Below are 13,186 nucleotides of genomic sequence, written 5' to 3'. Positions count from 1 at the left end.
CAAGTGTATGTGCATAAAGTCACCATAGTACTCCTTCATTTTTTCAGTGGGTGTAGGATCTGCACTGATATCCCCTATTACATTCCTGACATTGGGGATTTTTGTCAGCTTTGAAGAAAGAGATTTATCAATTTTATTGATTTTCTCAAGGAACCACTTTTTTGTTCCATGGATTTCCCATATTGTTTCCCTCTTTTCAGTTTCATTAATTTTTGCTCTTTTCTATATTATTTCTTTCTATCTGCTTCCTTTGGGTTTATTTTACCCTTCTTTTTCCAACTTCTTGAGGTAGAAACTTAGATTATTAATATGACACTTTCTTCATCTATAATGTAAGCATTTAGTGCTATAAATTTTCCTCTCAGCACTGCTTTTACTGCATCCTACATATTTTATGTCATTTTTAAATTTTCATTCAGTTCAATTTTTTTTTAATTTTTTGAGACTTTCTCTTTGACCAATGGATTATTGGGAATATTGTTTAATTTCTACATGTTTAGAGATTTGCTTGTTGTCTTTCTGTTATTGATTTCTAGTTTTATTCCATTGTCGCTTGAGAACACATTCTGTCTGATTTTATTCTTTTAAACTTGTTGAAATTTGTTTATGACCCAGAATATAATCTATCTTAATAAATGTGCATGGATGCTTTTTAAAAATGTGTATTCTGCTGATGTTGGGTGAAATGTCTCATATCAGTCAGATCCTGCAGGTTGAATGTGTTGTTCAAATAATTCACATGCTCGTTAATTTTCTTTCTAGTAGTTCTATGCCCATAGTTCTGAGCAAGGATAAGGTGGGTTGATGAAGTTCCCAAATACAAATTAACATTTGTCTATTTTTCCTTTCAGCCCTATTAGTTTTGCTTTATGAATTTTGAGACTGTCTTGTCATTTTTCCCTCACCTCCTTAAAAAAAAAAGCAGCAAGCAATATTTCTGAACAATAGGGCTTGAATAAAGAACTTGTAAATGTAATTTATTCCGCCTTACTGCAGCATAGGAATAGTGCAGTGACCTTGCATACCTAAGAACAATGGGCATATATCTGTCATTTGTTAAGAACAATAGACATATTGGTGTCATCTGTTTCCATGACAAAGAAAAATTACTACACGGTAGTGTTCGGGGGCTCAGGCCACATTTGGGATTTTCTTGGGGTCCCTTATAATATGAGTACTCACAACTGGAGTGCCAAATGTCCTGGCATAAGTAGGAATTAGGGGCAGGGATTAAAAAGTGGATCTGCCATTCAACCTAGGTTGGGCACAGGCACAACTACATGGGCATTTTGGGCCTGAGTGTGTTTTCTACATTTGGAAAGATGTGCTGGATTAACAACAAATGATCTGGCACTTTAGATACCTTAATAAATGAACAGACTCAACTACCCAGATATGCATTCAAAACCAAAACAAAGCCAAAATCAAACAAAACCTTCGGATTTTTTTTTTTTTTTTTTTTTTTATACTTTAGGGTTTTAGGGTACATGTGCACAATGTGCAGGTTTGTTACATATGTATCCATGTGCCATGTTGATTTCCTGCACCCATTAATTCGTCATTTAGCATTAGGTGTATCTCCTAATGCTGTCCCTCCCCCCTCCCCCCACCCCACAACAGTCCCCGGAGCGTGATGTTCCCCTTCCTGTGTCCATGAGTTCTCATTGTTCAATTCCCACCTGTGAGTGAGAACATGCGGTGTTTGGTTTTTTGTCCTTGCGATAGTTTACTGAGAATGATGTTTTCCAGTTTCATCCATGTCCCTACAAAGGACACGAACTCATCATTTTTTATGGCTGCATAGTATTCCATGGTGTATATGTGCCACATTTTCTTAATCCAGTCTATCGTTGTTGGACATTTGGGTTGGTTCCAACTCTTTGCTATTGTGAATAGTGCCGCAATAAACATACGTGTGCATGTGTCTTTATAGCAGCATGATTTATAGTCCTTTGGGTATATACCCAGTAATGGGATGGCTGGGTCAAATGGTATTTCTAGTTCTAGATCCCTGAGGAATCGCCACACTGACTTCCACAATGGTTGAACTAGTTTACAGTCCCACCAACAGTGTAAAAGTGTTCCTATTTCTCCACATCCTCTCCAGCACCTGTTGTTTCCTGATTTTTTAATGATGGCCATTCTAACTGGTGTGAGATGGTATCTCACTGTGGTTTTGATTTGCATTTCTCTGATGGCCAGTGATGAGGAGCATTTCTTCATGTGTTTTTCGGCTGCATAAATGTCTTCTTTTGAGAAGTGTCTGTTCATGTCCTCTGCCCACTTTTTGATGGGGTTCTTTGTTTTTTTCTTGTAAATTTGTTTGAGTTCATTGTAGATTCTGGATATTAGCCCTTTGTCAGATGAGTAGGTTGCAAAAATTTTCTCCCATTGTGTAGGTTGCCTGTTCACTCTGATGATAGTTTCTTTTGCTGTGCAGAAGCTCTTTAGTTTAATGAGATCCCATTTGTCGATTTTGGCTTTTGTTGCCATTGCTTTTGGTGTTTTAGACATGAAGTCCTTGCCCATGCCTATGTCCTGAATGGTATTGCCTAGGTTTTCTTGTAGGATTTTAATGGTTTTAGGTCTAACATATAAGTCTTTAATCCATCTTGAATTAATTTTTGTATAAGGTGTAAGGAAGGGATCCAGTTTCAGCTTTCTACCTATGGCTAGCCAGTTTTCCCAGCACCATTTATTAAATAGGGAATCCTTTCCCCATTTCTTGTTTTTGTCAGGTTTGTCAAAGATCAGATAGTTGTAGCTATGTGGCATCATTTCTGAGGGCTCTGTTCTGTTCCATTGATCTATGTCGCTGTTGTGGTACCAGTACCATGCTGTTTTGGTTACTGTAGCCTTGTAGTATAGTTTAAAGTCAGGTAGTGTAATGCCTCCAGCTTTGTTCTTTTGGCTTAGGATTGACTTGGCGATGCGGGCTCTTTTTTGGTTCCATATGAACTTTAAAGTAGTTTTTTCCAATTCTGTGAAGAAAGTCATTGGTAGCTTGATGGGGATGGCATTGAATCTATAAATTACCTTGGGCAGTATGGCCATTTTCACGATATTGATTCTTCCAACCCATGAGCATGGAATGTTCTTCCATTTGTTTGTATCCTCTTTTATTTCATTGAGCAGTGGTTTGTAGTTCTCCTTGAAGAGGTCCTTCACATCCCTTGTAAGTTGGATTCCTAGGTATTTTATTCTCTTTGAAGCAATTGTGAATGGGAGTTCACTCATGATTTGGCTCTCTGTTTGTCTGTTATTGGTGTACAGGAATGCTTGTGATTTTTGTACATTAATTTTGTATCCTGAGACTTTGCTGAAGTTGCTAATCAGCTTAAGGAGATTTTGGGCTGAGACAATGGGGTTTTCTAGATATACAATCATGTCATCTGCCAACAGGGACAATTTGACTTCCTCTTTTCCTAATTGAATACCCTTTATTTCCTTCTCCTGCCTGATTGCTCTGGCCAGAACTTCCAGCACTATGTTGAATAGGAGCGGTGAGAGAGGGCATCCCTGTCTTGTGCCAGTTTTCAGAGGAAATGCTTCCAGTTTTTGCCCATTCAGTATGATATTGGCTGTGGGTTTGTTGTAGATGTATGTTGACCCTAGTTTTGGTTATCTGTGCGTAAAGTCATCTTTGAAGGTTTATCCTATAAGTAATTTTGAATAACTGTGAGTAAGCAGTGATGATATTGCGTATTTATTGCCCATCATGAGAAATATTTGTGGATTACTTAGTGCAAAATAAGAGAAGGATAGAATGATATAGCTCTACTAGGCATTTCAAAAGTGCAGCATATCATCACATGCTCTAATTAAAGAAACAGACATTTGCCTGAAATTTACAACTAAAATCCACTTTTATAAATTTGATAACGGTTTTTATCCTGCGAGTAAGAATGGGAGAATGGGGAGTAGGTTAGAATGTTTACTTTCTCTGCTTTATATTTCTGTGATGTTTGGAAGTTTTAATAAAGACAATATATTACCTTTACAATTAAGCTATTATAATAACAATCTATAAATATTGTTCTACATTATAAATGTTGAATCACCCCTTGTTTTAAAACAAGAAAGGGAATTATTTTCTAAAGGAAAAACAATTTTGATAAATTAAGTGCCTGTCCCTATAGGGACAAAAAGGTGACTGTGCTAAGCTTGCTCCAGAAATGCTTTCGTTTTACAAATTTCATTTGGTTTTTCATTCTATCACCGACTGTTTAATGAGCCACTTTAGCTGGCCTTTCCCCAGGGTTAACTCACAACTCTTCCTAAATAATCTCAGTCATGTTCCTGGAGCAGGTGTTGTTTTCTAGGCAGCTCTCGCCGAAGGGCAGCATGATAATTAACAAGCTTCAGATCTGGAGGATTCAGGGTCTCATTTCTGGCAAAGGATATGTGTCTCACACTGTAATGCTTTTGAAACTTACTGTTTTATAAGGAGATATTGACACCGTAATGAAAGAATTCAGTATACTTCTAAATATTTGCTTCTTTTTCTCTAAGAACAATTCTCGAAGATTTAGAGATTATGTCACTCCTTGCAGCAAAATGAAGCTCTATTTTCTGTAAAACTTGCCATTATATTTCAGGATCGCTATTTTATTTCAGATATTTCACATGTTACTGGGTAGCTAAAGTCAGCTACACTATAAATTCCAGATGAGACAGATCCATTATTCAGCCTGCACATTTAGTATTGAAACTGACTCCCAAATTTGCGAAGCATTAATGACTTGAAAAGGAATAGCATTCCATGATAGGAAATGCAGACAGTATGAGGTTCAAATGCTCTCCAGATTTTGTTTGATTTGGAGAAAGGAAATGTTCTTAACTTTAGATATTAACAACCAGATCCTTTAGACAAAGTGCCTAAATGTTCAAAAATATTCATAGAGCTTCTTGCTGTGGTTTGCTCCATAATGCTTCTCTCCGATATGTCTTATCTGATATTTTAGGAGTTCGTGATGATTGTCGTCTTTGGTTTGGAGTTCATCATTCGAATCTGGTCTGCGGGTTGCTGTTGTCGGTATAGAGGATGGCAAGGAAGACTGAGGTTCGCTCGAAAGCCCTTCTGTGTTATAGGTGAGTATCAGAGTCTCAGATACCTGGACTATGACACCAACATTCTTTTCTTCTATCTCCTGTTTTGCAATATTTGATTAATATTAAAAGCTAACATCCATGGAGTACTTATCGTGGACCAGGCACTCTTGTGTTTTGAAAATGTTAACTCATTTGATGTTGTCTCCACAGCATTATGAGGTAGATATTTTTATTATCCCCATTTTACAGTTGAAGAATTTGAGGCAAAGAGAGGCTGAGTTAGTTGCTGAATGTCATACAGCTACTAAGTGGTAGAGCTGGAATTTTAGCCAGGCAATCTGGCTCTAGAATACCCACTTATATCAGTTAACTTATATGGAAATACGTGCTTCTCCAGTGTTGCCCTGATTTAGGGGAACATTGATTTCAGTGAGTATAAAAAACCCTTTTTGCTCTGCAATATGACACCAGGTTATGCTCTGGATCAGCTGGAATAGATAGCCATACATTGGTACTGGTAATGCATATCAATTAACATTCTTCAAGAATGATTGTAAGTATGGTTTGCTTAATGCATTGATAACTGTAGACTGGACAAAGTGCTCTACACTCTGAAATATGAATCCCCCACCCTCCAATCCAAAATACCCAAATACATAGCACATCTCTGCACCTCCCTAGCTGCCATTGTTTCTGACAGACATCATTCACCTGGGTTCCAGCTTGAAATTATACTTCCTAATGAAGATGCCATAGAGCATTCTGGAAGTAAGATCTAGCATTTCCCAGTAATATTTAAAAGTATTATAAAATGGAAAAATCTATATATAAAAGCTATTATTATTATTATTATTTAGGAGCTAAATTTGGCTCTCTTGCTTTTTTGTCTTTCTCACTTCTTAGGCAGCCATTCAAATCCAAATACTGAAAATTCTTGATGAGGCTTATTTATTTCAACTATTTTCAACCTGAAAAAGTAGGTTTTTAATTTACAAAATAGTTTAGGCTATCTTGTACAGCTACCACAGGTTTTCTGTTTTGTTTTAGGAGTCAGGAATTGTTGAGTAATCTTCTTAGTTTCCTCCCTTACTCCTGTTCCCTATGGTGGGGGCAGAGTGGATTTAAGGAAGAAAGTGTATCATCTTCCATGGGCACTGTTAAGAAGAGTCCTTTATTCCATACTTCTTTCATAGTATGCACATCTCAAAAGTCTCCACTTATTAAACCAGAATTTATGGAAATGTGGCTGTGTGTGAGGCACTGGTGTTACAATATTGAATCTAGTGGAATTCTCAGTTAAATCTATCTTAAAATACCTTGTTTGGCCCTCATGAATGCAGTCTGTTTGTCTAGCTGTCTATCTTCTCCAATAATAGGCTTTACTTCTTTTTGGAAGCCATCATGCTAAGGTGTGGAGCAAAGTAGGTGGTAACTCCAAGCCTTGCAGATTCATAAAGCCCTAAGGCATATTAGTGAAGGCATTAGATTTTTCTCCCTGGAGATGCTTTTTTCTCTCTGAATTCTCTACTCAGGCAGCATTACAACGGACTGTAACTTGATGTGAAACTACTGCACAACAAGTACTTTCTGTCCCATAAGGGGCCCAAACAAAACAATTCACAAGGCAGATGGTTAGCCAAGATTCACTCAACTTCTACAGGATAAGGTCAGTTCATGGATGACTGGAAAAATGTTTCATTCCAGATTTTAAAACCAATTAAAAATTGGTTTTGTTCCAATTCCAGAAGCAATGCCAACGTATCTCTGGCCTCCATGCGAAAAAGAAAGCTTTTTCCCAGATGTCTGCTGCCTTTTGATAGCTGTTTTCAGCTATGGATACATCAACACATCTTAGTCCTTTAGTCTTTCTCTTCCTGTCTCAGGTCCTTGCAGGTCTTGATATAATATGTAGTTCTAAAAATGATGTTATGTTATCTATAATCTTACTTGCCTTTGGATGTATCAATAGTGACCTTAAAAATTTAGTATGATGCCTGGCACAGTCACTCCTGCCTGTAATCCCAGCCCTTTGGAAGGCTGAGGAAGGCAGATCACTTGAGCCCAGGAGTTTAAGACCAGCCTGGGATGGAAAGACCCTGTCTCTACCAAAATTTAAAAATTAGCTGGGCATGGTGGCATACACCTGTAGTCCCAGCTACTCAGAAGGCTGAGACTGGAGGATCACTTGAGCCCAGGAGTTTGAGGCTGCAGTGAGCCATGTTCCTGCCACTACACTCCAGCCTGAGTAAAAAGAGTAAGACCCTGTCTCAAAAAAATACTAGTATGACATGATTTAGGCATAATTGCAGTTTTGTTAACCCTTCAGACCTTTTCTTTATTTAGATATTTTACCTCTAGTAAATTAATTGCTTTGGAAGAAAATTTCATGGATAAATATATAATGAATCCCCATTAGAACAAAGTCTAGATTTGTACTTACAGTTAGGATAACTATGAATTTTTTTAGTCTTTTATTAAATGTACGTGTTTGACCCATGGTCCAGCTGAATGGATGTTATAGTGAAGCATGTTCAAATGTGGCTTATCAGTATGAGGTCAGTAAAATTTAACCTACACAAAGGAATCAAACATCACCTTCCTGAAGGCAGCAAGCTGTACTAGATGACTTTTGAGACTGTTTCTAGGCCTGTTCAACAGGTTCATAAAAATGCTTGATGTAACTGGTAAAATACTAAAGTGAACACTGTAGTACCCTTGTTCAACCTAATTTACTGTGACAAAATGAAAAAAGAAATAGCATCACTTATCTGTCCATGATAACTGTTCTGAATGGGTGTTTGGAAATATAGCTAAAACCTCTCAAAACTTCATATATTTGTAAGATTTGATTACTCTGAACATGCCAAGTACACACCCAAATATTTTTAGAAGTCTTGAGCATTCGAGAAAAGAACATAGAAAAGATTGTGGTAGACTGGCTGTGCCTTCAACCTGGGAAATGCTTTCTGTAAGCACACCAATGTTTTTCTTTCCAATTGGAAACACACTGAAGCAGCTAGAGTGGTCAGCTAACAAGCCCCATGTAGTATTGCACCCTATTGACAAAGGCCCAATTGACAGAGGTTTTATGGGCTAATTACTGAAGATTTTAGCATGTCCCCTTCTGAACTGCCCACCTTCCTTATCCCCGCACTCTAGCCAAAACCAAGAGCATTTCAAAAGCCCATTGATTTCACAAATCCTAAAATCATTACATATTTGTGTTTGGAAAACATATTTTAAACAATTGTAACATAAGGGAAGAAACAAATCTATTTAACTGTTTTTAATTAGGTACTTTCTTTCATTACTACTGTATATTGATTTATCTCTGCTTGGTTTTAAGCATTTGCTTTGAAAATTAGTAAAATCTTATCTAGAATATAAAATTCTTCCTCATATCTATGTGTTCAATTTTTATCTCTCCCCTAAGACTCTTCTGTCATAATAACATTCTATAGCTATGAGCACTAATTGCTGTATTGCTGATGTGGATAGTCAAGTGTGTTTTGGGATGACCACCCAAGCTGCCCTTCATTTACCCGGACTGGCTGCTTTATGATTTCTCTATGTGAAAACACAAAACACTCACCCAATAACATCGGCATAAAGATTTTGTGAATAACCTCTAAGACTGATTTCATAGTCATTCTTTTTTCTAGCTTTCATTACTGACCTACCCAAAAATTGCAAATAGATCAAAGGCTGAAACTGGGATCACAATAATGAGCCTGATGTGTCAGGAAGCCAACAAATGACTTCTCACAGTGGCTTTTTTTAGATTCCTTGGTGACGCTTTCCAAAGGCAGATATAACAGGGCCATATTTTTCAGTCTTGCAGGGAGTCTCAGTGAGAAAATACCAGCCTGTTATTAGTCTTGGATCTGTATTTGATGCTAAGTGTAAGTTGATTTCTTATTGTTATTTTAACAGTTTATTTTCAGTGTAATTATTTCCACAAGAGGACAAAAGAGGCATAAAATAAAATTTTATTTTATCCTACGTGGATAAAATAAAATTGAAGCCTTTATTAAAATCGACCACATGGCTGAGACTACTCTAATATATCTATGATTTCATCTTATTAAAAGGCAACTTAAGTTGCTAATGTGTTCAAAAGTTAGATCACAGACTCCCAAAACTGCCACTGTGTTCTAAATTGATTTGAGACATCATTTTTCTATTTCTCTGTCTTCTCTATCTTTTGTTCTAAGACACTTACTCTTGAGTGGCATTATTTTCTATACCTTCTACTCCCTTTTCCCCTTTAGTAGAAATTATATTATTTCACTTATTTTCTGTTAGTCATACACTCTTCTGCGACTTTTTACTTCTAAGTGTTCAAACTCCCTCAGTGCACGTAGATTCCTTCCATGTAATTAACTGGACCATCTGAGGACAATTAAAACCCGTTGGATTGGCTGATCACAAAACATTAAAACAATTTTAATCCCTCTAGTTAATAATAGCTGATATTTATTGAGAACTACTATATATTAGGTACTACTCTAAGTGCTTTATAAATATGGTCTTATTCTACATAAGCACTATAATGTCCTTATTTATTTATTTTATTTTACTTTACTTTATTTTATTTTATTTATTTTTTGAGGCAGAGTTTCCCTCTATCACCCAGGCTAGAGTCCAGTGGCACAGTCTCAGCTCACTGCAACCTCTGCCTCCTGGGTTCAAGCCGTTCTCATGCCTCAGCCTCCTGAGTAGCTGGGACTACAGGCACACGCCATCACACCCAGCTAATTTTTGCATTTTTAGTAGAAATAGGATTTCACTGTGTTGGCCAGGCTGGTCTTGAACTCCTGGCCTCAAGTGATCCACTCGCTTCAGCGTCCCAAAGTGCTGGTATTACAGGTGTGAACCACCATGCCTGGCCTTTATAATGTCCCATTTTATAGATGAGGAAGTAAGACAAGACTTAAGACTTTATAGATGAGGAAGTAAGACAAACTTAAAAAGATGATAGATGAAAGAACCGGGATTTATTTCTCATGATTTCACTCTAGAAAAATATACATACCCAACTGGAAAATTGTCTTTACTGTTTATTAGCATTTTAAAATTCAATTTAATTGAACCTTATCTATTGTCATCAACTTGTAAACCAAAGAACATGATACTATTATGCTTATCATTAGTAATTCAAGATGTTTAAAGAAAAGCCAGGCTTTATAGAACATTACTTGCAGTATTAGCCTTAATTATATCAACTAAATTATGTTACCTATTGCTGCTCTCTAACCTGAATGGGAAATTAGGACCTAAAATAGACTTACTTACCTGTATCAAACTTGCGTATGCTCTTGAGTTGATGTTATCATGAGACTCCCTGTGTATTTCCAAATTGGAGACATCTGGAGAGTAAGTAACATTACTCGCAGGAATACCTTCAAATGTTTTTTAACATTAATAAACTATTGGTAATTTAGGTAATTGTTGACCTGGTACACAAACTTGAAAGTTGAACTTACAAGGTAGCTTGATTAGCTGATATGATTGGACCACATGAAGAAAATTTATTTTCAAAGAGGAAAATGAATAAGGATTATTTCCCCCTCTTTCTATAAACTTTAGTAGAGCACTATGATATACTGTATTAACATTCTGTACTATCACGTTACATAAGAAAATTCATTCACAGACAGAGTATTTATTATGTGTCAAACACAATCTTAAGTATAAAGGATACAAAAGCCACTAAAACACGGTTCCTGCCTATAAGAATAGAATCTCATGTGCCCTTAGAGAATGGCAAAACTGAAAGGAGGTATACTATAATTACGGTGTTACAGAGCAAAGGTGATGGAAATTGAAGTAGTCCTAGAAAGAAGGCTATAGAATATCGAGTGATTATATAAAACAAAGAAGCAAAGGACTACCCCCAGGTTTTCAAATTATGTTTGAGTCATCCACCGAACATTTATACAATTTCTACCATGTCCAAGCATGCTTATGGATGCTGGAGAGGCTGTATGGCACCAAATGGACAAGGTCTTCCTTCTTATAGAGATAATATTCGTGTGGTCAAATAAAAACAATACACAAATATGTTTTTGAAAAACAAGATAAAGTCAGCTACAGATAAGCACAATGAAGAAAATAAAACAGAAAGAGTAGAGGCTACCTTAGCTTGGGTGGTCTGAGAAAGTCTTTCTAAGTAGTTGACACTTGAGTTGACCTGAATATTAAGAAGAGCCAGCCATGAGAAGGTTTAGACACAGATGTTTCCAGGCCAGGGAATAGTAATTGCAATGATTATTAACACTTGATGAGCTTGGGCTGTACAAGGTGGAGACATAAGGTCTTGTGATTGGAGCTCAATGAGCAGTGGGGAGAATAGCAGGTGATAGGGGAGACAGGCAGAGGTCACACCCTGAAGGCCATGTAGGCTCTGCTACCCTGAATCAAGGTTCCTTCTAAAGACAGGCCACCAGGCAAAGGTCCAACGGGTTGCTGGCAGGCCTAATATGAATACTATTCAGGTTATGAACAGCAACATTAATCAGGCAACAAAAAGTATGACTGTTTAATGCCCTGGGTTTTTTAGTCATCTACGCCTGTTGGAACTTCCTATCAGCAATATACAAATGACTACCCATTCTGAAAAATATAAACATAAGTTTATAAGGAAATAATCCTCTGAATTTTCTGTTTCTATATTTCTGGCCTTAGAAACATAAAATTTTACATTGTTTTTTAAAATGTTATTTTTCTATGAGGAACTGGAATTAGAATGTGATGGAAACTTTTTTACAGCCCCAGTGGTATCACCAGTAAGCAATTCCTAAGATCCTCCTTGCTGAAGGACTCTATTCCATACTCTTAGTTATGATGATTGCAATGCAGAATTATTTCATTAAAGATTGTTTATTTCTTTTGAGAAATTGTCCCTTTTTGCCTTGAGATGTTATCTGAAACTCTATGATCAATAAGAAGCATTAAACTGTCACTATGGGGTAAATTTTCAAAGTGGTGCCTGCAATTTGCCAGTATGAGTCCCATTAACTTCCGTGGAAGTCCTGCAGTTAAACCCCTGCACATGGCTTTGAAAATGTTCTACAGTTTGTCTTTGCGGTGCCTTTTTTATTTTTAATAAATATACAGAGCAACTCAGTGCATAGTTGATTGCAGTATTTAAGAACGTGGATAATGTACTGTGCAGGAGGAGACTTTTAAAATTAGATTTTAAAGCTTCATTTCTATTGAGAGTCACAACAACAATATAAATACGTCTTTAGTTCTTCAAAGAGCACCTATCTATAAAGGAATTTGGAGCTCAATTAGAATATAGAGCTTATAAAGCAGCACCATGTCCCTCTGAGACATTGTTTACTTCACTCTATAGACGGAAAAGTTGAGGCACTGTGAAGTGGGGGTGCTTTGTCCTTAGCCCATAAATCAGCAGTAAAGCTAGGAATAGCATGCTGGCCTCCCAACAGCTCATTGCTCTAAAGCACTGCCTCTTGTTACAGTCAAATTTAATTGTAGTATAATCCGTTTAATCTACATGTGGAGAAATAATGAAAGAGCAGGAAAAATGAATTTATTAACAGATTAGTGGAAAACCATATTACATAGATTAGCAACTGTCTTTTCAAGATCCATATTTTCAGCATGTGGTAGATGGTATCTGATGCCATGAAAGCAAATACTCTAATTCCACTGGCCAGAACTGGCAAAGAACTTCTTATTTTCCTCACTTTGAAACATAAGTAAAGGGGTTCCACTTGAAAATTAATAAGCCATGTGATATGATTCTATTCCTGTCCCCAAATCTCCCTCCTTCTAGGGGCCATTGTCTAAAGTCTAAAAGAAAACAGACCAGGCACAGTGGCTCACTCCTGTAATCCTAGCACTTTAAAGGGAGAGCAAGGTAGGAGGATCACTTGAGCCTAGGAGTTCAAAATCATCAACCTGGACAACATAATGAGACCCTATCTCTACAAAAAAAAAAAAAAAAGTAATAGCTGGGTATGGTGGAACACACCGGTAGTCTCAGCTACTCAGGAGGCTGATAGGAGAAGGTAACTTCTGCCCAGGAGTTCAAGGCTGCAGTGAACTATGATCGCACCACTGTACTGCAGCCTGGGCAACAGAGTAAGACAGAGAAAGAGAGAGA

The 13,186-nt window shown here is 37.0% G+C and overlaps 1 protein-coding gene across 9 annotated transcripts in view; it reads left to right on the top strand.

Moving 5' to 3' along the window:
• KCNQ5 (potassium voltage-gated channel subfamily Q member 5) overlaps nucleotides 1–13,186 on the top strand; it is a 616,433-nt gene that overhangs the window by 443,915 nt on the left and 159,332 nt on the right. For all 9 annotated transcript variants that reach the window (XM_063629850.1, XM_055256386.2, XM_055256378.2 and 6 more), the window contains exon 3: nucleotides 4,965–5,091. In XM_063629850.1, coding sequence (XP_063485920.1) covers nucleotides 4,965–5,091 — 127 coding nt within the window. The remainder of the gene's footprint in view (nucleotides 1–4,964; nucleotides 5,092–13,186) is intronic.

This window comes from Symphalangus syndactylus, chromosome 2, assembly GCF_028878055.3.
Source record: "Symphalangus syndactylus isolate Jambi chromosome 2, NHGRI_mSymSyn1-v2.1_pri, whole genome shotgun sequence".
In the NCBI taxonomy this organism is placed as follows: Eukaryota; Metazoa; Chordata; class Mammalia; order Primates; family Hylobatidae; genus Symphalangus; species Symphalangus syndactylus.
The sequence above is the reverse complement of the archived record's forward strand: the minus strand, read 5'-3'. Positions and strand labels throughout refer to the sequence as shown.